Source organism: Perca flavescens, chromosome 12, assembly GCF_004354835.1.
Source record: "Perca flavescens isolate YP-PL-M2 chromosome 12, PFLA_1.0, whole genome shotgun sequence".
Lineage (NCBI taxonomy): Eukaryota > Metazoa > Chordata > Actinopteri > Perciformes > Percidae > Perca > Perca flavescens.
The window spans coordinates 11,386,446-11,413,172 of NC_041342.1; the positions used below are offsets into that span (position 1 = coordinate 11,386,446).

General features: G+C 42.1%; 2 protein-coding genes across 4 annotated transcripts in view; one reads left to right on the forward strand and one right to left on the reverse strand.

Annotated features, from left to right (window-relative positions):
* Positions 1-7,251, reverse strand: part of glmna (glomulin, FKBP associated protein a) — a 20,306-nt gene extending 13,055 nt beyond the window's left edge. The window contains exons 1-9 of one of the 2 annotated variants that reach the window (XM_028593136.1): positions 7,150-7,251; positions 6,711-6,775; positions 3,932-4,057; positions 3,711-3,824; positions 3,450-3,558; positions 2,653-2,923; positions 2,214-2,313; positions 1,392-1,573; positions 1,163-1,216 (exon numbers count right to left, since the gene is read on the reverse strand). In XM_028593136.1, the coding sequence (XP_028448937.1) occupies positions 1,163-1,216; positions 1,392-1,573; positions 2,214-2,313; positions 2,653-2,923; positions 3,450-3,558; positions 3,711-3,824; positions 3,932-4,057; positions 6,711-6,749 (995 nt within the window). In that variant the 5' untranslated portion in view covers positions 6,750-6,775; positions 7,150-7,251. The other variant, XM_028593135.1, reaches the window with a different exon arrangement.
* Positions 7,150-26,115, forward strand: rpap2 (RNA polymerase II associated protein 2). Of its 2 annotated transcripts, none has more exons than XM_028593134.1 (12): positions 7,150-7,311; positions 8,178-8,223; positions 9,195-9,309; positions 10,120-10,218; positions 10,309-10,374; positions 10,470-10,558; positions 10,667-10,702; positions 11,631-12,786; positions 14,197-14,303; positions 15,211-15,291; positions 21,281-21,349; positions 25,783-26,115. In XM_028593134.1, exons 1-12 carry the CDS (start codon positions 7,257-7,259, stop codon positions 25,925-25,927), a joined length of 2,064 nt encoding a protein of 687 aa, XP_028448935.1. In that variant the 5' UTR covers positions 7,150-7,256; the 3' UTR covers positions 25,928-26,115. The 2 variants fall into 2 exon arrangements, with proteins under 2 accessions (XP_028448935.1, XP_028448934.1); XM_028593133.1 differs by having other exon boundaries at positions 7,151-7,311; positions 14,194-14,303.
* The last annotated feature ends 612 nt before the right edge of the window (positions 26,116-26,727 follow it).

Consider the following 26,727-nt stretch of genomic DNA (forward strand, 5'->3'; position numbering starts at 1 on the left):
TGGGGATGGTGTTCTTTGGGTTGTACTCTGTGTTCTTTGCCCTCCAAACACGACGAGTTGAGTTGAGGCCAAAAAGTTCTATTTTGGTCTCATCTGACCACATCACCTTCTTCCAGGCCTCTTCTGAGTCGTCCAGGTGGTGAATGGCGAACTTCATGCAGGCCTGTACATGTTTCTTCTTGAGCAGGGGGACCTTGCGTGCGCTGCAGGATTTCAATCCATGACGGCGTAGTGTGTTACCAACCGTTTCTTTTGTAACTGTGGTCCCAGCTGCCTTCAGTTGATTCATCAGTTCCCCCCTTGTGGTTTTGGGATGATTCCTCACCGTTCGCATGATCAGGGACACCCCACGAGGCAAGATCTTGTGTGGAGGCCCAGACCGAGGGAGGTTGGCGGTGGTGTGGTGCTTCTTCCATTTCCTGATAACTGCACCGACAGTTGATCTTTTCTCTCCAAGTTGCTTTCCGATTCTCTTGTAGCCCATCCCAGCCTTGTGCAGATCAATAATCTGGTCCCTGATGTCCGTAGAAAGCTCTTTGGTCTTGCCCATGGTGGTGATGTTGAATGCTGGTTGTTTGGGTGTTGACAGGTGTCTTTTATACAGGTAACGAGGTGAGGCAGGTGTATTTGATGTAGATAATTGGTTCGGATTGGGGCTGTGTCTTAAAGAAAGACTAACTGGCTTGTAGGAGCCAGAATACTTGCTGTTTGTCCAGGGGGTCAAATACTTGTTTTTCCTCATCAGATGGTTATCAATTTTAATAAATTCATATGATGTAATTTTCTGGAATTTTCTTTGGGATTCTGTCTTTCACTGTTAGAATGTACATATGATTACAATTCTAGATTTTTGCATTCTTTGTAAGTGGGCAAACCTGCAAAATCAGCAAGGGGTCAAATACTTATTTCCCCCACTGTATATATATATATATGTGTGTAAAATATATATATATATATATATATATATATATATATATATATATTTATTTATTTATTATTTTTATACCCAGAGCAGCTTAGAAATGATGATGTACCAAACAAATGCTGTGTTTGCCAAACTCTGCCATTATACGTGTTGTTTTATGAAAGCCAACTGACATCTACACCGCCAATGGTGCAACAGCACAGAACAGATACCAACAATATTGTGTCTTGTATTCACCTGGACAAGAGGAGGCAAATGTGCTCCATGTTACTCCGGAGACAGAACACGGGACTGTAAACACAGAGAGTCTGGAGGATTAACAAGGCATTTCAATTCTCTGTATTATTTGTGTTCAAACTGTATAAATCATCATCAGCATTGTCCAGTCATGGACAAGCCATGTTTGAAGAGACTCATCACTGTCTTAGTACTTCATGATAATACTTTGTTTTTTCTTCTATCTTACCTGAAAACACTGGGGAATGTATCTGCGGCCAGGTGATGGACAAACACCAGGTGAGCCAGGCTGGCCAAAGACTCTTTAGGATAACGCACCTCCTCCTCCAGAAAGCCCGGAACCTGTTTTCTTTTCAACAAAGGCTGGTACACAAGACTGGGGACAGACTCTCCGATAGCACTGAGGGTGTTCTGTAACACACACACACACACACACACACACACACACACACACACACACACACACACACACACACACACACACACACACACACACACACACACACACACACACACACACACACACACACACACACACACACACACACACACACACACACACACACACACACACACACACACACACACACACACACACAAAATCTGAAGTGGTAATCTGACCAAAAATGAGTCCAGGCGAGTGGTGTAGTCCATGTGATACGCAGGTATACGCAGTATACCCACTAGGAAAGCTCCAGGATTTCCATATACCCACTTAAAAATGCCCAATGACACGCAACAACATACTTTCCATTATAATTTTGATATATTTTGAATTGTCATCTGTGTTTTTCTTCTTCACATAGGCTAAATAAAAGGGATTTCCCCCGTAAATAGGTGCATAAAAGTGTATCAGAATACAGGAAATGACGTTGTTGATCCCTCACTATGATACGCCCGCCCCCCTCCCCCAAAGGCAAATTCTGGCCAAATATATATATACAGTACAGTATACCCACTACAATGCATTATACTACACCACGGGTTACACCAAAGTTACAGGGCAGCGTCAGCTCCTTCCAGAATATTATGGTGAATGGATTAGCCGTACCAAAATCTCTGTGGCAAAATTCCTGAGGGGAGACACAGCCAGAGTGTCCGGATCCTTGAGTTGTACCTCCAGCAGAGGGTGACTCAGAGTCTTCATACAGCTAAGACAGAAAAACACACAGAGTCGACCTTAGCATCTTCATCCTGCAGGAATTTGATACTGTCACTGTCAGGTGAAAACCTTGTATGTCTAAAACCGCTGTTTTTCAGGAAAAGAGAAAAGGCTAATTTGAAACTATTTTATGGAGCTACTTACCTCAGACAAAGTCAGTGTTTAAATGTTTCAATATTTGTAAAACACACAGGCAGACGTACAGGGGGACCAATAGCATTGATTTATGAAAACCAAATTAAAAGGACGAAATATGGAGACACAAGGTTTCTGCCTGACAGCGACGATATGTTAAGTCCGAGATGTGAATTTAAATGTTCTCACTCACAACTTTAGCAGCTCTGTCTGCAGCTCGTCCTCGTTATCCCTGCCCTGCTCCCTCTCATGTCGGGCCTCGGTGTTCAGGAGGTTTTGCCTGGCCTCGTGGACAAAAGGCTTGACAAAGTCTATCAGATCGGTGCAGCAGAGACACAGCGAGAAGACGTCGTCCTCCTCCTGCTCCTTGGTGTGAGGTAGAGGCAGTTTGGCCACCTGGTCCAGCACAGAGGACAGTGTCATGCCCAGGGACGACGCCTTCCGGCTGCCCAGACCCAGCAGCACTGAGAGGAAGGCACACAGGAAATAGAAATGGCTCGATTTTGGAGTTGTGATGTACAGTAAGCATTAGGGCTGGGACCATATGCTTTTGTCCTGATTCGATTCTTTCATGATACATGGGTGCCGATTCTAGTACTAGTAGTAATACACTTCTAGAGACGATATATCATGAGACATTTCTAAAAAGTAATTGTTTCCTAAAAATAATGCACATCACAGGTCAGTTGGTCTGACATTTATTTCATTTTGTAGATAACATGACATGGATTTTCTGCATTTTCTGTTTTTGCTCTGTTTTGGAAACAGATATGATGTAGTCGCCGTCAGCAGTACTGTATAAACAGAACATATTAAGGTAAATGGGAGAGGGTTGTTGTTCTTGTTCAATGTGTGTCTGTTCTGTATGTTTAAAAATATAAAACCAATAAAAAATGTATCTTAAAAAAACAAATCACGATACATACGATTTTCGATCCCCCCCCCCTTAGTAAGTATATTGGAGAACATATTCAAAGAAATGTGCTCCACCTTTCTGTAGAGGGCTCAGCAGCAGATGGAGGCTCGTTGCTATGGTGTCAGGGTCATCCTGCTCCAGCTGCTCCAACAAGCCAATCAGCAGCTCTTTGGGTCTGCAGGTCTGGGAAGAAAATCCCAACACTCGAGACACTAAGCATCGACACACTGCTAGATTTGTCAGTGGATAATATCGAATTCTAAAAATCGTTTTTCAGCTTAAATATTATAATCCAATCTTGTGATTTTGGTTAACTGTTGAGCAGATGAACAGACCTGCAGCAGGTGGTTGAAAATGGCTAGGCATTGAGAAAGCTTCTTGTCTTCTTTCTTAAGCAGAACCTGGATCAGGGGAGGCAGCAGATTCCAACCCATACATCTCACTATGTCCTACAGAGAGAGGGACAGAGGGGTGTTTATGCAGCACGACGTGCAGCAAACATGAGTCTACACGCTGAAGAAAAAAAAAAAAAAAAAAAAAGGTGAGCTTTGAGTACCTGATTCTTTTCATCCAGGACAATACTAAGGACCTGGGCGCTGTTTCCCTCCTCGATGCAGGTCCGCCCAGAAATCGTAAACACGTCATGGTCCTTGGTGGTGTAGCTGTCTTCAGGGAGGGCTTGCTGTGTGAAAGAGAGACACATGGAGGTATTATAAAGAGAAAATACAGGCATTTTATTGCAGCAAATTGATGATGAAGTCATTCTTAAAAAAAGGTAAAAATGCCAGTCTCTGGCTTCTCAATTGGAGAATTTGCTTCTTTTATGTCATTGTAAATACATTTGGGGTTTTGGTACTGTTGGTTGGACACATAAGCAAACTGTACATGTCACTTTAGGATCTGGCAAATTGTGAGCAACACTTATTATAAATTTACAGTTAATCATGAAATAATCGACAAGCCATATTAACGTATATAATTGTTCGTTGCAGTCCTACAGTCTTTTAACCATTATTGAACTATCCTTTAAGATATCCAAGGCTTTCCTAATTTAATGTAGCATAGACAGTAGCAACACAGTGGCCTGTAAAAATGTCTCTTTCACTTTCCCTATTTTTAAACTGATGGAGCAGACTGTAAGAACTATGCAGCTCAAACAGAGTTGCATAGATCTAGTAAAGAGGGACCACTATTGCTATACACATTCAGATTTCTTGTACCAAGCTGTGGTGTAGTCTAATGTATTTTAGCAGGTATACTGTTCTACATAAATATATGGACCAGAATGGACATATCAAAGTGAGGCGTCTGGGTCTTCTCCCCCAAGTACATTTTGAGCGTTGAAGACTTATTTTTCTGCATTTTGACACACTTTAATGCACCAATTTACAGTGGAAACCTGTATTCAGCCTATGCGAAGGAAAACCCATATGACAATGCAAAAAGTATATCAAAAATGTAATGGAAAGTATGTTGTTATGTGCCACTGCACATTTTTAGGTGGGTATATGGAAATCCTGGAGCTTTCTTAGTGGATACCTGCATATCACGTAGACTACACCACTGGTACCAGTGAGTAATTGCGTTGAATAAGATGTACAGTACAGGCCAAAAGTTTGGACACACCTTCTCATTCAATGAGTTTCCTTTATTTTCATGACTATTTACATTGTAGATTCTCACTGAAGGCATCAAAACTATGAATGAACACGTGGAATTATATACTTAACAAAAATGTGTGAAATAACTGAAAACTTGTCTTATATTCTAGTTTCTTCAAAGTAGCCACCCTTTTCTCCGATTACTGCTTTGCACACTCTTGGCATTCTCTTGATGAGCTTCAAGAGGTAGTCACCTGAAATGGTTTTCCAACAGTCTTGAAGGAGTTCCCAGAGATGCTTAGCACTTGTTGGCCCTTTTGCCTTCACTCTGCGGTCCAGCTCACCCCAAACCATCTCGATTGGGTTCAGGTCCGGTGACTGTGGAGGCCAGGTCATCTGGTGCAGCACTCCATCACTCTCCTTCTTGGTCAAATAGCCCTTACACAGCCTGGAGGTGTGTTTGGGGTCATTGTCCTGTTGAAAAATAAACGATGGTCCAACTAAACGCAAACCGGATGGGATGGCATGTCGCTGCAGGATGCTGTGGTAGCCATGCTGGTTCAGAATGCCTTCAATTTTGAATAAATCCCCAACAGTGTCACCAGCAAAGCAGCCCCACACCATCATACCTCCTCCTCCATGCTTCACGGTGGGAACCAGGCATGTAGAATCCATCCATTCACCTTTTCTGCGTCGCACAAAGACACGGCGGTTGGAACCAAAGATCTCAAATTTGGACTCATCAGACCAAAGCACAGATTTCCACTGGTCTAATATCCATTACTTGTGTTTCTTGGCCCAAACGAATCTCTTCTGCTTGTTGCCTCTCCTTAGCAGTGGTTTCCTAGCAGCTATTTGACCATGAAGGCCTGATTCGCGCAGTCTCCTCTTAACAGTTGTTCTAGAGATGTGTCTGCTGCTAGAACTCTGTGTGGCATTCATCTGGTCTCTAATCGGAGCTGCTGTTAACTTGCGATTTCTGAGGCTGGTGACTCGGATGAACTTATCCTCAGCAGCAGAGGTGACTCTTGGTCTTCCTTTCCTGGGGCGGTCCTCATGTGAGCTAGTTTCGTTGTAGCGCTTGATGGTTTTTGCGACTGCAATTGGGGACACATTCAAAGTTTTCACAAGTTTTCGGACTGACCGATTTTCCTTCATTTGTTAAAGTAATGATGGCCACTCGTTTCTCTTTACTTAGCTGATTGGTTCTTGCCATAATATGAATTCTAACAGTTGTCCAATAGGGCTGTCGGCTGTGTATTAACCTGACTTCTGCACAACACAACTGACGGTCCCAACCCCATTAATAAGGGAAATAATTCCACTAATTAACCCTGACAAGGCACACCTGTGAAGTGAAAACCATTTCAGGTGACTACTTCATGAAGCTCATTGAGAGAACACCAAGGGTTTGCTATCAAAAAAGCAAAGGGTGGCTACTTTGAGGAATCTAAAATATAAGACATGTTTTCAGTTATTTCACACTTTTTTGTTAAGTACATAATTCCTGTGTTCATTCATAGTTTTGATGCCTTCAGTGAGAATCTACAATGTAAATAGTCATGAAAATAAAGGAAACGCATTGAATGAGAAGGTGTGTCCAAGCTATTGGCCTGTACTGTATGTTAAGAACCAAGACATGTAGTGAAATGTGGAAAGGTGTGGTGGTGGTGGATGCATGTTAAAAGGTGGGTGCGCGGTGTATTGAACCCCCCTAGTCCCCGAAGCACTCACACATCTCTGGACCACATCACTGAGCTGCTCCAGAGCCATCCCTGCTGTCTTCAGGCGGGCTTTATCTTCACGCAAAAGTGAGATGTCAAAAATAATGCACACGCACACCACATTACCTGATAATCAAGTGTCTCATAATTCAAGTGTCCAGCTAAACTCTCACAGCTGCTGTAAGTGAGTTAATTCATCATTTATATGTAAGTTAATGTCCAATAATAAGCCGTCGCCTGTGTGTGAAATAAAACTGGACAGTCTGCTATAAACAGAGGAAAGTAACGTTACAATGAATGCTGGTGTATAATTGTGAATTAGCTTAGCCGTTTGACTGAAAACAAACCTTTCCATGTGCTGTCCCAGCTATACAAACACAGACCAAACAGCACGCGCTGGGACCGAAATAAAAGTGATATAAAAGGACAATAATAAGGTAGATACCGACCTTAGCCACGCTAACGCGAAATGATGAGACGGCTCGATTGTCCGTTTGGGCTTGCCGTAGAATGAAATACGTCATAGGTCAAAGTTGAAAATGTAGAAAACGGAAACATGGAGACCGAGGAGAGAAGAAGGAGCCATGGCTCCGATAAAACCTCTAAAAAAGGTTAGTTTCAATTAAGAAATTGTTCTCTCATATCGATATTAGGCTTTTCAAAAAGACGCGGGAGTCAGCTTCCGATTCGGCAAATAATTTGAACGTTAAAGGGAACTTATAACTTCCATTTTTGATCGACTGCTCCTCTGTTGTTTTGGCACCTCTTAATGTTGTAAAAGCATGTTACACAGTTTGGGTAAAGCATTAAAGCTGTCTCAGTCCCACTTTCAGATTTGTGAAAGCTTTATTGTATTTGTGAAAATGCAATAAAGGAGATTTGACTAATTTTTTTTTTTCTCACATGTCATGCAGACCACACTGGACCAGGTCCAGATTGAATTTGTCAAATCAGGACTACATTATCCCAGAGAGTCTAATGATTCTTTGGAAATACAGTTTTAGAAGGTATACGTGCCGTTTAGTGTCCCAAATTCCCCATACAATGTCCTATGTGCAGTTTAGTGTCCCAAATTCCCCATACAATGTCATTAATTAATTATGAACCTGCTAAACCACCTGTGCTATCCTAACCTTAACATGTCTCAAATAAGACCCTCATCATTTGGGACACTCAGTTTTTGGAAAATAATTTGGTACACTAAACTGCACGTAAGCCGTTTTAGAATTGTGAATGCTATATTCTAATTGTTAAAATGCAATAAAGGGAGGTTTATTTTATATTCTGAATATGTTTACAGCCTAATAACAGCCGTGAGGGAGGAGTTTAAACATGCTTCAGTGTCATACAGAGGCCTACTTTGTGTAGCAGCTCATTGACTGGTTTACTGGTTTCCACAGCACAGTGACATATCTTCAGTGGGGGACATTTAGGACTCATGTTAGTCTTGTAATCATGTTTTTTATTTGTGTGGCAGGTGGGAAGCGCACCAAAGCACTGGCTGCTGAAGAAGAAGCAAGAAGGTGTGAAAAGGGCATCCTGTCACTGGATGCTACAGTCGTATACTAATGTCTAGCTAATCCACCATTTTACCACACTAATACTAAACAAAGTGTGTTTGGTTGTAGAATATTCCTCTTACTCCACTTTAGTTTTTTTAAGATTAACAGTTTTGATTTTGTTGTAAAACAAAATACAGAACATATAACTCACAACATAAATACACACACACACCCACTCATCATCACCACTTACTTAGACAAAATTAAGACGATATGAAATAATAACCATCATTTTCAATACAATAAAATAATAACTAAATAGACAACTTTATTCCAAAAAAAAAATATATATATATATATATATATATGATGAACCAACAAGCATATAATATACGCCTCTCCACAGCACAAAGCTTCTTAGGAGCCCTCCAGACAGCTCATGTACTTTCCCCATTTTCCTGTGTAGAAATTCAATCTGGCAAACTGTTTATACTGTATGACTTTTTTTTTTTTTTTTTTTTTCAAACGCCGCCACCCTAGCCATCTCACAAACCCACTCCTGGATTGACGGCACCCCTTCATTCCTGCTTCCTCTTAAAATAATCTGTCTGGACCCAGTTTGTTATGTGCTTATCCATCCTGTTTAGGATTGACCCATCTCCCAGAACAAATATTCTTGGGCATGATTAGAACCTGGGTCCCTGCAATCCAGCATAGGTTATCATGTATCCTGGTCCAAAATTCCTGGACCTTATCACAGGATCATAGGATATGAAGTAATTGGCCGTCCTCTGTCTTACATTTCCAACAATTTGGCGTGTATTTCAGACCAATTCTAAACAATCTGGAGGGAGTCCAATAGAAGCGATGTGTAATCTTGAACATTGTGTCTTACTCCACTTTATTAATAATACTACTACTAATAATAAATGTCAACAAGTAACCACACCAACACTTGTTCTAATGTGTGTACTATATCTATCTCGTGTCAGGAGAGAGGTAGTGACGGAGATGCTAAGGGATAAGTTGGAGCTGGAAAAAAGAGCCCTGAAAATAGTGGAGCGTCTCCTGGAGGACAACGTGGCTGAAGACTTCCTGGTTGACTGCGTATGTATCATCTGAGTTCACTTTAGCAGCAGACCGACAGGAGTGTCAGTTCACAGCTCACCCCTAAACTGTCTAACATACAGTGCTAAGCATAAGTGGATACACCCATGCTAAAGTTGAATAAAAAGAGGAATAAAAAAAAAAATCATCTTTTGGAAATTGATCTTGATGCCTTAATTAAAAAAATAAGGAAAAATCCAACCATTAAGGACACCAACTTTCTTTGTGAATGAATAATGCATCGTAAATAAATACATGTTCTTCCTTAAAATACAGGGGGCACATACACCCCTATGTTAAATTCCCATAGAGGAAGACAGATTTTTATTTTTAAAGGCCAGTTATTTCATGGATCCAGGATACTATACATCCTCATAAAGTTCCCTTGGCCTTTGGAATTAAAATAGCCCCACATCATCACATACCCTTCACCATACCTACAGATTGGCATGGGGTACTTTCCATAAAATCATCTCTCATTGCAAATCAAACTAGCTATTAGGCTAACTGAAATAAAACCATGCCAGTCTGTAGGTATGGTGAAGGCTATGTGATGATGTGCCATATTATATATACTGTACAGTATATAATATTACGATATCCAAAATCTAAGACGATATCTAGTCTTATATCACGATATTGATATATTGCCCAGCCCTATAGTGAAGTAGGTAGTTTTATATCAAATATTTGTTCTGTTGTGGAGGAAGCAGTGAATTATCACATTTGCTTTTTGGTTAAATTCACTGAGCTTTAGAATACAATGGAAACAAGCTTATTTTCTCCTGTTATTGTCTCCCTTCTTCACAGGCAAGGTTCATCACTCCTGCTTATTACAAAGATGCTTTAGAGGAGAGATCCATTGCCGAAATGTGTAGTTATCCCATATGTTCAAATAAACTGGGCAAGGTAAGAGCCTTTTATATCAGTCTTTACAGTCCTATGCAAGTAATAAACGTTGATGTGTTTAATGCTTCTAATCTACTGTTCACTTTATAGATTCCAACTCAAAAGTATAGAATTTCTACTAAAACCAATAAGGTGTACGACATCACAGAGCGCAAGGTAAGTGCTGCTAAAAAAAAAAAAAAATATTTCATACATTTATTTTGGAACAAGTCAAATAAAAGATGGTCTTTGCGTCTCTCTTTTGTGATTAGTGTTTTTGTAGTAACTTCTGCTACAAAGCCTCCAAAGAGTTTGAGCTACAAATCCCAAATACACCTCTTTGGCTCAGGCAGCATGAGAGGTATGTGTGCCGTTCCATTTCCTGTTCTAAATCCCAACTGTCAACTGATCATTGCATATTTAAATTTTCTAAGACTGTGTTTAACTTTTTTTTTCTTCTCACTGGCAGTCCTCCAGAAATTAAACTGATGAAGAAAAGAGACGGGTATGTATTTGCTTAAATGTTTGTGTGTGAATATGTGAATATTTTAAATACTTTTTCTTTTAAGTTCTGATACAACTAACTAATTGATACGTGTTAACATTTTTAGATTGTTTGATTTTCTAACTGTAAGATAGGTTTTCTAATAGATAGCCATATTCATACAGGACATGTATGTAGGGGACCTCTAGTAATTTGTAATGATTTCGGAGAGCGTCTGTGATCTTAATCCCGTGCCAATCTGCCATGTCTGAAATTTGTAAAGTAAAAATTCCACAACAAATTACTAGAGCCCGACCGTACAAGGATTTTTAATGCCGATATTGATACAAATATTTGGTGATTTAAAAATCCAATATTCATATATATCGGCCGATATATGTTTAAAAAAGAAAAAAAATCAGAACATCAGAATATATTAAAGTTCTGATGAATAAAATGTATAAAAGTACAAACTTAAGATATGAAACTTAAAGGGTGTAGAGAGCCCTCTGGTGGACAAACTATGCAACGCCAACACTCATACATCCGTTTTTATTTGAATTTTTAAATATTAATTTATCGGCCATTATAACTGCCGATACCGATAGTTTGGAAAATGCCTAATATCGGCCCGCCGACATATCGGTCGGGCTCTTCAAATGACCTACCTATTTGGCCAAAACCAGGTTGTGTGACAACATTAGTCCCGTGCGAATCAACATCTCTGTGCTCGCCGTTGGCAGTTATAAATGAAAGTTCTGAGAGAGCACTGACATCATATAATGTCAGTGATAATGTCAGTAAATTCATGTAAAATGCAGACTTTGCTTATCCCGTGTGAATACGAGAACACAGACGTGGAGGGGCCTTTCTAAATCCCAGGCGGTCCCCTGGTAATACTAGTCCTGTGTGAATGGGACTCAGCTCAGTGTAACCAATGTGTGTCCAGCGGGAGTTCTGGGGAGGAGGTTAAGCTGTTGGAGAGGCGTCTACAAGTGGACGACATCGAGGACCCCCTCGCCGCTCCACCCGAGGACCCTCCCAGCTCTCGGCGGGGTCCTGCCGCAGACGGCCTCAGCCACAGTGAAAGCAGCGACGTTGAGCAGGAGCAGGACTTTGTCTCCAGCGTGGTTTCCCAGCGGCAGGGACCCAGGGTGCACTGGGGCGACCTGCCTAAACGTACAGACGGAGACGAGAAAGGGGATCGAGGAGTGACGGAGAGGCGAAAGAAACAGGGGAGGGAGGGAGGTGAGGAGGAGATTGAGGGTCGGGCCGCAGAGAGTGAGGGGGAAAAGAGAGAGGGTGAGAATGGACGGGAGTCACTTTCTTGTGAAACTGATGCTGAAAAACGGCCGACTTCATCAAACGCAGACCGACCTCGTGGAGAGCCGGTGCCAGACCAGCCCAGTGTGGAGGAGACTACAGCTAAACTGAACGTGTGCAGTTTATCCGAGTCAGTCACTCAAACTGCTCCCCCACCTGTCGACTCAACAGCCACACAAGCAGAACCCACACATCTAATCGCTTCTCGTCCGTGTGAAGACTCAAACAGCTCAACCGAAAGAAAACCTCTCCCTTCTTCGACCCTAATCGGTACGAATCAGGACGGCCACGACACGGCATCGAGCAGCCAGCGAGGCCTCAACATCACCCAGGTGGGTGTGAGCAAGAGAGGGGCAGCAGGGCTACAAGAGCTACTCAAGAGCCACGCTGCCGGAGCCAAACCCCACTCACACGTCCGGCTCAATCTCCTCGAGTGCCTGAGAAGAACGTTAAAGGACTGGAGCACCGACAAGACCCTGGAGTTCCTGTACGGCGCCCACTATTCCCCCGGCTCTGCTGTTGCCGACGTCGAAGAAGAAAAGGCGGCGGGGGAGGAAGACGAGGAGCTGGATGAGGACGACTTTGAGGACGACTTTGAGGACAACGTGGCCGACGGGGATGCAGAACGGGTTGGCGCCGGGGTGCAGGAGAGGGCGTCTGCCGCGGTTCCAGACTACCAGGCGCTGCGGCAGGAGACCGAGCAGCTGGAGCTGAGAGTCAGGGAGTTTTATAAAGGGACCTGGATTCTACCGGAGGGGGCAGAGGAGCTGCATGGAAACCAGGTGAGGGAGGGGGAAAGAGGGTTATGAATAAAGTAGGGCTGGGTATCGTTCAAAACATTTCGACACCAACACCGTGCCTTCAATAACAGTTCCTGAATCAATTTTATGAAACCAAAATAAATTGCAACATTACACATTACAGCACAAATCTTTTTATTTATTTTTCAGCTCCTACTACATGAGACCCATCTCTGGCATAATGTGTGTTTAGATCTTAGCTCATAAGCATTATTAGATCTTGGTAGAAGCATGCTTATTGGCTCACTGACACTGATGAGATTTACTCCTTAGGTATTGACATTGGGTATTGAATGACGAGGCATTTTTCGGTCCTCGATACTTTTAGAGGCAATTTGGTCGGTGCCTAAAAAGTATTGAATTCTTCTGGCCGGGTTGGCTCAGTGGGTACAGCAGGCACACATATTATGTATATGTGGGGGTTATGCCTCGAGACAGAGGTTCAGGGTTCGAGTCCGACCTGTGACAATTGCCTGCATGTCGTCCCCCTCTCTCTCCCCTTTCTCACCTAGCTGTCCTGTCCATTAAAGGTGGAAAAGTCCCAAAAAAGAAGCTTTTTGAAAAAAAAATATTGAATTCTGTCCCCAGCCCTAGAATGAAGGGCCTTGTTGTGAGAGTCATTGGCCACATGGAGGCACTATATAGACAATCTAGTGTGTAAACAAATGGTTCCCGACCTTTTTGGTCTGAGGTTCCCCCACAGCCCTGTCAGATGAACTTGCCTACCCCTTCATCAATTCACAATCTATGTTCTAAATGTATAACACTATTCATTATTTAAAAGTGAATATTGTTAATTGTTTCATACAATTGAACTGTCAATATTAAGGTTGGTTTGGTCAGCAATCCCACTAATGCTAGCCTACTAGGCTACTACTACTTAGATTGAAGCGGAATGTATCAACCATCAATCCATTAGAGTTACTTTAAGGTCATTACTTTTAGCTAACTATTTCAACCGTTGGCTAACTATATCTACTTTTAGCTATTTTAACCATTTCTTCCTTGCTTAAGCTAATCATTCGAACAGTTTAGTCATTACCTTTTTAACTATTTATTTCTACCATTTATTTATTACTTTCAAGCTAAACTACTGTGCTCGTTTGCTGACCAGTTTTTACACACCCTTTCAACGGCAACACGTAGCGTTCAGGTGTAACGGTTGACTTTGTGTTAATATGGGCATAAGTTCTTCCTATTAAATCACGATTTCTATTTTTTTCAAATTAGTTGAGCTACTCTATGATCTTTCCGTGTATCCCCTGGCAAGTACCCCTGGTCCAGAGTCATAGGTGTAAACAAATGTGACACACACTGTGTGTGTGTGTGTGTGTGTGTGTACTGAGGTCTGCTCTCCCAACACTCACACATCTCCTTTGTTCCCCCCAGCAGGGGACAGTCCAGGACCAGAGCACAAAGGACCCAGCTCTGCCGCTCGTTGATTCTCATGCTCAGCACTTCATCCAGAAACGCATCACAGTGGAGAAGCTCACCAGCTGGTGTGTGTGTGTGTGTGTGCGCGCTTTTATTCATGTGTATGAATGTTTATGTGTCTCTTTCGGATGTGTGCTTCAACAGAGTGTGCTTATTTTTTTATGATTTGACAATTTTTTTTTAAGATTATTTTTTGGGGCTTTTCCCTTGACAGTGAATAGACAGGAAAGGGGGAGAGAGATGGGGGATGACACGCATCAAAGGGCAGCGGGTTAGGTTCGAACCCGCGCCTTTGCAAAGGACTCAGCCAACATGGGGCGAACGCTCTTACTGTGTGAGCTAGAGGCCGCCCCATGATTGACTATTTTTATTCCTTTTTTTAACGGTATACAATTTTTCGACGAAACAATTCCCACATGCAACAGTTGTTCTGTGCAGGTGCATTGGAGGATATCAAAACGCATGACTTATGGAAAAAAAGGAAAACCCTGCACTCTGCTCTTGCTTATAGCATCACCATTTAGGACGAAACGTTAGTTTTCTTTAATAAATGGTGATGATTTTCCTTTTTGAACGGTATACAAAACGTATGATTTACAATGTTAACACATGGGGCGGTTCCACAGGATTAAAACAGCTGGTGGAAACTGGTGATATTTTCCAGGTTGTCACAGTGTGTATATGTGACGACAATAAGCACATAGTATACGCTTCACCCAAGCACAAAGCTTCCTAGGAGCCCTCCAGACGCTGGACACTGGAAGTATCATGCAGTTACAGTACTGTGTTTTGGTTTTTATAAACACCAGTCAGATAAACTTAAGTTTACACGCTCGTTATTTATTGTATCAGTTGGAACCCTTCTAGATCCCTTTTAATAGCACACATTTATCGTCCGTAAAAATTGCAACTTTTTTGTTGTGTTAGTTTCTCTTTGCCCCCTCATCTTTTTGTCTCTGTGTTGTGTTGCAGTCTCAGAAATGTTGTCGGTCCTTTGAGTCTCACCATCAGTGACTTCTCCACTGACCTGAACAACCTGGTTAAGACATTCAGGTCAGTGCAGCACAAACACACACTCTTCTCTGCAGGTCTGCTTGCATAAGGTGTCGCACACGCACGCACGCACACACACACACGGCAGGAAACGGGGTGCATGAACAGTACTAACACCTAACGTGTAATAAAGAAAAATGTCACAGCCAAAGTGAACTTCTTTCTCCTGAAAGAGACACATAAACATTAGGGCTGTCCTCGACTAAAGAAATTCTTAGTCGACTAACACTTATACGATGTTGTTGACTAATCGATTAGTTGATTTAATTGACAGAGCTGTGCGCTTTGAGAGGTGGTTAAGACTAGAAAAGCACAATATAAATGTAGTTAATTAACCATCTGTAAAACTGAGTTTCTCCACAATTAATCCTGCAAAACCACCACTTTAAATCTTCTGTTTACCGTAAATGTGCTCATAAGTTTCTTGGAAATGAGTAATTAAGCATGAATAAGCATAAAAAATGACTAATCGACAAAAGAAATCTTAGTCGACTAAGACCAAAACATTCAGACATACAAATAAAAGCACACTGACAGACAGAGAGAGACACACACACACACACACTTTAACCATTTATTTATGTCCACATGAAGAAAAATGGTACAGGGACACAAATGCAGTACAATACATACGCAAACTCATGGACCAGTGGAATGCACCATGGCTTCACAATATCACTTAATAAGCACAATACTCAGTTCTTACGGGTATAAGTAGCAAGGTCTCCGCCATATGTGGCGGCTGCCAATAATAGCAGATATGGCACAGTCCTTTGCAAGCTGTTTAGCCCTCTTTTCGGCCATCTGAAGTTGTTGCAGCCCTCTTACTACACACACTACTACTAGAGTGTGTGTGTGTGTGTGTGTGTGTGTGTGTGTGTGTGTGTGTGTGTGTGTGTGTGTGTGTGTGTGTGTGTGTGTGTGTGTGTGTGTGTGTGTGTGTGTGTGTGTGTGTGTGTGTGTGTTTGTGTGTGTCGTAGGCTACCAAATATGAAAACGAGGAGTCTGCACCTATAGCCTAGATCTGAAATATTTATTTAAAGGTACAGAACTAGTTAGTCAGTAAATTGCTTCACTACTGCAACATTTCAGTGCTGTCTGTAGAGACATCCCGTTATATTCCTTTTCTCCAAAGGGAGTGGTGTTTTTTTTTTTTTTTTTTCTCTGTTAGCAGCAACAAAAACCTACATCTTCCTGTGATCACTGTAATATTCTTAGAGAAATAGGTTTGATGTAGAACTCTGGTGCCTCCTACAGGTGGACATGAAACATAACAGGAGTTTTTTATCTACCTTTTTCTCAGCAGACCTGTCATAGCTGGACAAGCACAGCTAACATTGTCTCTCTCTCTCTCTCTCTCTCTCTCTCTCTCTCTCTTGCTCTCTCTATCTACCTATCTATCTATCTATCTATCTATCTATCTATCTATCTATATATATATATATATATATATATATATATATATATAATCTTGTTTAGGTGCTTTTGTTCCAGGGCCTTGATATTGTGCATGCTTGCTTACTGGGACACTTGAATGTAACAGAGCCATCATTATTGTGATTAAGAACACCTGTGCTTTTTCTTAGAAGTCAAGATGTCCGCATTCATTCATTACCCATATTCACACATACGCATTCATTGGTGTGTGCTTTTCTGACAAATCAACCCAGGTGTATCGTACATGTGGCTTTTTGCCGTACTATTTTCAAGTGTCATGACATTTTTGAAAAAACACATTGATCTGCTTGAGATATTAATATAATAGATGGTTACACATGCATGTAGAAAACAATCTGTCTTATACCTGGTTTACACGTACATGGTTATTTCGAAAAAATTCCCTTCGTTTACACGCAAACGGAGAATTCGCCTCTGAAAATGATTCTTTCTAAAAAAAAAAAAAAAAAAAAACTCCGGCCAGAGTGGAGATTTTAGAAAACTTCATTTGCACGTAAACTGGGACAAGTGGAGGTTTAGGCAGCCGAGAAAGTGAGGAAGAGAAGAGAGAGGAAGTGATTTGTTGCTGTTGTTGCTATTTTTATTTTTACGCCTCCGTACACCTACACAGGTGTTAGCACTTCAGGCTGATTAGACTTCAGCTCAGGTTAAAGACCGGTGGAGCTATGCTTACATGAGTTCACCAAACTTCAGGAATCAATCTTTTTTTATTTTTTTTTTGGGGGTTCAGCCGAATACCGAATCTACTGGTTAAGGTTCTGCCGATACCGAATACCGAATCCTACTCCCATCCTCAGTCCATTAACACAGTAAACACATTAATGAAGTAATGGCGCTTTTCCATTACATGGTACGTACTCGCCTGGCCTAGACTCTACTCGCCTATTTTGGTTTTCCATTACGAAAAAAAGTACCTGGTACCTGCTAACAGGTACTTTTTTTAGTACCTCCTCAGTCGAGGTTCCAAGCGAGCTGAGGCGAGCCGAGAAGGTGACGTGAAACCCTGCAAGCTGCTGATTGGTCGGAAAGAAGCATCACTGATCGCTGCATTGCTAGCGAGAGACTGCATTTTTAAATAGTTTAGCCAGCTGTGTTTTGTTGCTGCCGGAGGCTCCACGCAGAGCTTTTTCCGTAGCATACAAGTGGCCTGATGGTTATACTGGTGCGCTGGTGTGTGCATGTGTGATGTGTGTGTGTCGAGCCCATGTGTGTGTGTGTGTGGGGAGCTAGTGAGCGAGGGAGAAGTGAGAGAGTGACGGCGATTATCTCCGCAGCGAGTAGCGACTCTATAGTCATATATATGTGAGAGAAACAAAGCGAGTAGCGACTCTAGAGTCATATATATGTGACCACAGTGGGAAATCTGGAGCAGTAAACGTTAACTATCTCTTTGATATCATGTTGTTTACGGAGACGAAGAACCAGGAAATGCGTCGGGGATATGTCAATGGGAAAGCAAGCTACTAAGCCACGCCCACGGCAGTCGCTATGACGACCAGCCACGCTGAGGCGATACTAAAATCTGCAATGGAAAACGGACACACGTCGAGGCGAGTAGAGTCGAGTCGAGGCGAGTCGAGCAGGTACCATGTAATGGAAAAACGCCATAAACAACATCCACAAGCCTCTAAAATAGTTAAATGTAAGAACTTAATGTTGAATTCACACGCTCTCTTCACATTGTAGGAAAGCACATCGCTATTGCCAAATGAGTGACAATTTTCTTTGGCAAATTTTTGCTAACCAGTGTATGATGAAGGCATGTTAAGGTGGGTGAAATTAGAAAGCTAACGAGCAGCAGCTGGCTGTTTGGTCCAAACCCGAATCCTGGATTCGGTGCATTCCTACCGAGGAGCTATAGGCGAGGATACACGAGAGCAGCCTTCCCAGAAGCCGTGCAGCTGGAGGAGTTGCTAACTCCGACCAAACAGCTGACAAAGTCATGCGACGCTTCAGCGGAAAGGACGTGTCATTCCTCTAAAACACATTTGCTCTTTGCCTCTCTCCGCGCATGATTTCCTCGCGTCTGAGTCCCTCCCACTGAGGAGGCGCGGGAGAGATGCGAGGAAGGAAGGCAAGTGGAGGAGTCAGGGATGCAATTTAAGGGCTATGGGATGCACCTAGTATCCTCGCTCATAGCTCAAAAAAGAGTTTTCACAACAGGTAAAGCACAGGTGGCTCCGTCCTATTTAAATGAGCGGTGACAGTGAACCAGCATGCACACTACCAGGACCCTGAAACTGAAGCAGCGAACTTGGAATTTGGAATTAAGTCATCGTTAATTTTATTATTTACACCTGTGACTTTCTGACTGTGTAATGTCAAAACAACAAGGACCTAACTTCTCCCACTCAGGCAGGTGCAACAATACCCTGGAGTTCTCGCGAGAGCACAATTTGAATTAGCTCAGCGAGTCACTCTGGCATTCAGTAATGATGCTCATTAACTATGCCCTTATAGCTGAGCTGCACCAATCACATCGGTGTATCTGATATAGGCGGGCCAGAGGCGGGCTAAACAGATGACGACCGTTTAATCTACCAGTTAGCTCTGCTGGTAGCTAAGCGTATGGATACGTCACCCTGTGTATTGTTGTGATTGATCGTAGTGTTATCAAATTGCGTGCGAGTGAGATCAAATGCATGTTTGGTGCCGCCCCTTGAGTTGGGCCATTTTCATTACTCAATGGGCAGATCCTTAATCTTTCGGATTTGGTTCTGGATTTCCAGGCTAGTGCAACAAGGGAGATTAATCAAGCATAGTCTGTAAACGCCCCCAACGCCCATGTCCTGAGAAGGAGACTAACTAGACAAAATAAGTAAAAAAAAAAACCTGTGTATGTTGACCAGGGTCTTAAATTTCTGCCATTTTGTTATTGTGTCGGTTTTATTCGGAACATTATAGCATTTTAATGTGGCATTTGTTACACTAGTGCAGTGCCTGTTCATAAAGGGGCCTGTTCATCCGCAGCAATAAACTCGGCAAGTGTGAAGTAGAACGAATGAACAGTTCTCGAGATATTGGAATGACAGACAGCTGTCCTCACACAGGCTACATTTACACTACAAAGGTTTGGTTTGACCTGGGACCAATGGCTATATAGGCTATTGTGCAAACACAGTGCCCTGTCTTGTTTTGTTATTAATGTCACATTTTCCTCCACTATATAGACCGGTCTTGAAGCACTACTGTCTGCTTGTTTTGTTGATTACATTTTGTTTGTACATTTGTCTTTCAAAACATTTTTTATAAATAGAATAAAAACCTACATTTACGCCTCGCGTCCACACTGCTTCAGCGTTTCAGAGCCTCTAAAACGGAGCCATCTGAAAACAGAGCACAAATTACAAAATTGCGCCTGGGCTCCAATTATTCAATACTGCAATGCTATTCTCTCCCTCGTTCCGCCTAGCTACGCCCCGCCCCCCACTTGAAACCATCAGTTGCAAGCACCTCTGACCCCAAAGTCTAACAGTTATATATTTTATTTTTTTTGGTCAATATGCAGTTAATGATCTGCATATTCCGCAAAGTAGAGGAAGAGAATACCATTGCAGTATTGAATAATTGGAGCTCAGACGCAATTTTGTAATTTTCTCAATTTCTGATCCTCTGAATAAAAAACAGAAAATTGGAAGAACAGGTTAAAGATCCAATTTTTTAATTTGTCAAGGTGGGGGGAAAAAATGAAAAATTGGATGTTTGAACCCATTTTTCTGTTTTTCCAAGTGTCTGTTTGTGCTTAGAAAATTGAACTGATAAACGTTACACTGACCACTGCTGACCCCGTTTTGGTTTAAAAAAACTCCGGGGTTGCTTTGCAGTCTGGACGGGCACAAACACGCACGTCCGTCTAATCGGTTAAAGGTGCTCTAAGCGATGTTGGGTGACGTCGCTTCTCTTTGACGATCAAAGTATTGTCAATCAAAACGGAGGCTAGCTCGACACTCCCTCCTCCTCATCCCGTCCCCTCCCCCCTCCCTTCCGCGCACTAAATCAATAAATCGCAATAAATCCCCTTTCTTACTTTCACCATTGTTGTTCTTTCTTCAAAAGTATTTTCAGTTTATACATCCGTGATCCAGTAGTAGTCAGTAAATTGGTTAGTTAAAAAAAAATCTTTCAAACTTGCACCAGAATTGAACATTTCCTGCCATAGAAGTCCTCTGTGTTCCCATTGGCTGGTTAGGATGTTTTCAACAGGAGTGCTATTAAATCACTGTGCAGTGAGTAACACCTCCAGCGTCCTGCTTCCAGGAATTCTCTTTTCTGCTGTCAGTGGCCATGCTGACAAGAGGCCTGAACCAAAGAACGTGCACAGCGCTGTCACAGCGGCATACATCACTGCACTATTGCAGCCGGTGTTCCCATTTTGTTTTCCTAGTTTACTTATCAGAATTTTGGCGCCTGCCTAAAAATGATGTGCACGTTCCCCTTTGTGGTTGGATTGATCAGCAACGCATAGACATGTGTTCTTACATGACATAACTCTTTATGTCATGATTGACCAGTCTTTTTCTCAACACCACAGGTTCAGCAACACAAACATCATCCACAAAACTCCAGAGTGGACCCTCATCGCCGTCGTGCTGCTCCATCTGTAAGTTCATAGTGTGTGTGTCTGTCTGTGTGTGTGTGTGTGTGTGTGAATGTGTTACTTCAGGGCTGAGAGGATGCACCACGACAGCTGGACTGTCTGCTCCTCAGCTGTTGAGGAGAGTAGTTAGAGGGAATAAAGATATGACAAGGCAATCAAGGTCCATTGTTTTCCAGGGAATACACCCACTCAGCAAACTTGAAACCACTGTTCTTCACTGCTTGGGTGTGTGAGACCGTTTGTGTGTGAGTATATGAACAAAGTGTGTTTTTCTACGTCAGGTGTAGCCCATGAGGAATAATCTAAACTAAAGCGATATAATTAAAGTCTAAATGGACAGCAACCAAACTCTTATGCAATAAATGTTGTGTGTTTTATGTAAGACGTCATCAGGTAAACAAAAATCATTGGTACATATCGGAATCCGAATCAGAAAAGGGTTTATTGCCAAAGCAAGGAATTTGGTTGGTGGCATACAAATTGAACATTAATATGAATAAACAAATACAGAAGTAAAGCTGACATTATATTAATGTTATGCTATCATTTTCTGTCGCATTAGCAGATTGATGAATCAAAGTGACGCAACAGCTTCTTCTTCTTCATGCAAAGAAGAAAACAAGTCAACTTTTTTTCTTTTTTTTTTAAACTGACTTTGGATTCACTTTCAGCTTTGTGGTGCTTTTGACAAGATGCTGCTATATGGCGCGGCGTTGTTTCTAGCCCACACCATATGGTGTGTGTGTGTGTGTGTGCGTGTGCGTGCGTGTTGCTGGCAGTTCATGGACAGTTCCGTGCTGCTCCCGCCTGAGTACACACGGACGCCTCATGGCCTTATCTCCACCTGATTGCCCCTCTCCAGATCCGTGATCCAGGGCAGAAGGCATACACAAGCAGCCCTGTACACTCTCAAGTTAAACACACACACACAGACACACACAGACACACAGTTCCTCTGTATACATCCAACCAAAATGAGCACTTTAAATTGCCCCGGCTGGGAAAACTTTCACCTGATGCCCGGCTGACTCTGATTTATTACTCCCTCCGTGGCCCCCAGGTCAGTTTGTATCAATATCATAACTTACATTGTGAGCTCTCTTGAACTTAACAAAGGAGTACAGTAAGTGTTGTGCAGCTTGACGGCCAGTAAGTAACACAAATCTATAACTCTTAAAGTGAGGGGGCCTTGTGACCGCAAAAAATGTCCTTAAACAGCGTTACACAAAAAATGATTAGGCTAGAATGAAATAGATTTTACATAATTATCCTACACACATGCTCAGTAATCTTTTCCGTGGTGATCAAACTTTTTTTTTCGAGCTGCAGTACGTGATGGGGGGCAAAAGAGATATTTAATCCGTGCTCTGTGGCTTTGGCCTGATTGTAGGTGTCTTGTGATGTTGACTGTTGACTGTAAGATTTTTATCTGACTGATGAACCACTTAATAATCTGTATATATATTTAGATATTGTGAATTGTCGCATGGTGAGCCACTCGATGGCTTAACAGTCTGCTTTTTTTTTCTTGCTTTTTTTTTTTTTTTTTTTTACCTTTTTGATAAACGGCCCAGAAACATTTAGTATTCTCTGTGACACGTGTCCCCTGCTTCTCTATGATTTTGTTAGTTCCCTTTTAACTTCAAGCTTCTCCGTCCTTCCATTCCTCCATCATGAATAATTTGGTGTGCCGCCTTATCTATCTGCTGCATGGCAGCTGTGGAGCTAGTCTGGCCTCTATTGTTCGGGCCAGCTGAATAATGGATGCCCCCCCTGCAACACTAGACCCTGGGGTGAACCGGAGATTAACCAGCAGTGCACCTCTACACAGGTACACAGGACAGGTAGAGGGGGAGGGGCGGTGGAGGGAGGTTACAGAGGTGACGGAGATCAGGTGGAAGGTTGCAAACGGTGGATTTAGAGCTGGAGGTAAGCAGTCTTTACTGGGGGGGTGTACAGATGTGAAATTCCATGTTACTGCAGCAGGCATAAAGACACTCAGATGCCAGTTTATTAGGTACACCTAGCTAAGAATGAAATGTCTCTCATCTCAGTCTTCATTCTCAGTCATCTCTGTCAGGTTCATACGTGGATTTGGGTCATCGAGTGTCCTGGTTTTGAGCAGGTTTTTGGAGTATCCCGGTTATGAGTTGCAAATGTATAAATCTAACATCCCGGCTTCAGAAACCTGGATATGCCAAGCCGGAGTGCTCCACTACCAGGATACTGTGGCAACACCTTATTCTGGTTTTCTGAACATTCTCCGTTCATAGAGAAACGAGGGGCAGAGATGTTCAGGAACCGAGACACAATCGGAAACCTGGTTACTGTTATTCAATTCAGTTTTATTTATAGTGTCAAAATCACAACCGACATTCTCTCAGGACACTCCTACACATAGGACTCTATCATTTACAGATTCCCAACAGTTCCATTACTTTTAACAGTTGACGCTTTTATCCAAAGCGACTTCCGATAGGAGCATTCAACCACGAAGGTACAAACGCAGAACAGCAAGAATCACGTAAAAGCACATTAGCCTCAAATAAGCCAAACTACAAAGAGCCACATGTAAGTGCAATTTTTTTTAATTTGATTTTCTTTATGACCATCATCTCCTTGGCCAAGGTGCAATCGGAAGAGATCTGATTTTAGCCTGCCGCAGAATAATAATCATTATTCCCCCAAGAGGTAAAGCACCTTTTACCAGGCAGAAACCTTCAACCAGATCATGTGTACAGGGAGACGAATAACCAGGTTTCTCATCTTCCGTGTAAACGTCATATCTTGTATAATAAAAGACTCAAAACCAGGTTACTGATGTGCGTGTAAACACGCTCATGTACCCAGTGAGCGGAGGTTTGTTATCTGGATGACTGTGCAGAGTCAAAACTAGAACCCCTCTTTAAATCCAGTGCATTGCTTTTTTAAAAGACTCGATCTGGGGTTTACTCATATAGTTATAGTTATCCTTATGACTCAGTAGGTCGGTTTTCTTTTAGAACAACCTGAAACCTTGGTCAGCACTCAGTACCTTTAGCGTAGTGGATCCTGTGACACAACTTGGATGGATTACACTTTATTGTCCCTGAGGGGGAAATTTCTCTTGGGCATAGTGCTGCAATCTTTTGCTTCACAACACAAACATGTAACAGAGAAACCTAAAGTCAACATAAGACATCTTAGGACACGAATGACGTGTGCTGTACAGTACAACATCGCAAAGAGTGCTGGTATATTTATTGCACTTTGCTCCCTTGTGCTAAGATTTACTATCGGAGTTCAGCAGCTTTAATATGAACTTAACAGCTTGATAATAACTTGACATTGTTTGACAAGGATGTGAGCTTTCAGTTTTAGGATATATGCGTCCTAAGAAATGTAATTATCATTAAAGGTCCCATGGCATGAACATTTCACTTTATAAGGTTTTTTAACATTAATATGCGTTCCCCCAGCCTGCCTATGGTCCCCCAGTGGCTAGAAATGGCGATAGGTGTAAACCGAGCCCTGGGTATCCTGCTCTGCCTTTGAGAAAATGAAAGCTCAGATGGGCCGATCTGGAATCTTCTCCTTGTGAGGTCATAAGGAGCAAGGTTACCTCCCCTTTCTCTGCCCAGAGAATTTGGCCCACCCATGAGAGAGAGACATCATGGCTTTCAAACGAGCAAAGTGGCAGTTGGTCAAGGCCACACCCCCACCCTCCACCTTGCGCCTAAGGAAAGCTCATTGTGGGACTGGCTGGAATTCTGCACCAAGGTTGAATTTCAGATACAGTATTAGGGGACCACTAAGGCCTATATAAAAGAGACTTCAGATACAGTATTAGGGGACCACTAAGGTCTATATAAAAGAGACTTCAGATACAGAATTAGGGGACCACTAAGGTCTATATAAAAGAGACTTCAGATACAGTATTAGGGGACCACTAAGGCCTATATAAAAGAGACTTCAGATACAGTATTAGGGGACCACCAAGGTCTATATAAAAGAGACTTCAGATACAGTATTAGGGGACCACTAAGGCCTATATAAAAAAGACTTCAGATACAGTATTAGGGGACCACTAAGGCCTATATAAAAAAGACTTCAGATACAGTATTAGGGGATCACTAAGGTCTATATAAAAGAGACTTCAGATACAGTATTAGGGGACCACTAAGGTCTATATAAAAGAGACTTCAGATACAGTATTAGGGGACCACTAAGGTCTATATAAAAGAGACTTCAGATACAGTATTAGGGGACCACTAAGGTCTATATAAAAGAGACTTCAGATACAGTATTAGGGGACCACTAAGGTCTATATAAAAGCATCCAAAAAGCACCATGTCATGGGACCTTTTTAAATGTTTTGTTTTGCTGTCTGGTTTCTGTTAACAACAATATCCCAGGGTCAGCGCGCGTGTGTGATTGTGCACCGTTTTGTGTTTCAGGTTGTCGGAGGTGTCTCCGGTGGTGCGAGAAGCCCTGGAGACGCGAGCATCAGCCGAGTATTTGAACACGCTGATGGAGGAGCTTGGTCTGCAGGAGCAGGACCTTCTGAATTTAGTGCAGCTGTTTAAAGCCCCGGCACAATGACACACGCACGCACGCACGCACACAGACACAGACGCACACACACACAGACACAGACACACAGAGACAAGGACATATGAATACTAAACATACACTCAGGATCACTGACTGAATTAAATAAATATGTGGGTATTTGGCCTTTTCTATGTTTGTTTTCAACAAATAAAGTTGTAATAACTTTTGAAACCAAAGCTCCATGTCCCTTTATCGTTTGTGATTACTCCTAATCTAGGATACAGCAGTAGTGGAGTCTAACAAGGTACATTTACTCAAGTACTGTACTTAAGCACAAACGTGAGGTACTTTTCTTCTCATGCCACTTTCTACTTCTGCTCCTCTACAATTCTCAGATGGGAAATATTGTACTTTTTTACTTCACTGCAATTACTTGACAGTTTTAGTTACTGGTTACATTACAAATAAAGATTTTAGTTTTGGTATAGATTAAACTACCCATCTATATACACAAGTACAGCTGAAACCAATTGACCGAAGATTAATTGAGGACTATTTTGATAATCGCTTCATGCAAAAATGCATAGCAAAAACATCTCATGGTTCCAGCTTCTCAATGTGAGGATTTGCTGCTTTTCTTTTTAAATAATGTTAATTTATTTGTAATATTGTTGAGGTTTGGACTGTTGGTTGGCCAAAACTAAAGTTGTTGTGAAGTCCGAATTTTTACAAACCATAAAATCAATTAATGGAGAAGAAAAATCATCAGATGAATCCATAATGAACATAATCTTTCATAATCAATCCGATACAAAAAAAGTATTTCCACCCTCAACCAACTATTTGTT

Bases quoted from the DNA above. Each gene is read 5' to 3' on its own strand.
- rpap2 (XM_028593133.1), top strand. From the start codon at position 7,257: ATGGAGACCGAGGAGAGAAGAAGGAGCCATGGCTCCGATAAAACCTCT. The intron at 7,312-8,177 runs GTTAGTTTCAAT...TTTGTGTGGCAG, and splicing joins CGATAAAACCTCTAAAAAAG to GTGGGAAGCGCACCAAAGCA. The intron at 14,304-15,210 runs GTGTGTGTGTGT...GTTGTGTTGCAG, and splicing joins GTGGAGAAGCTCACCAGCTG to TCTCAGAAATGTTGTCGGTC.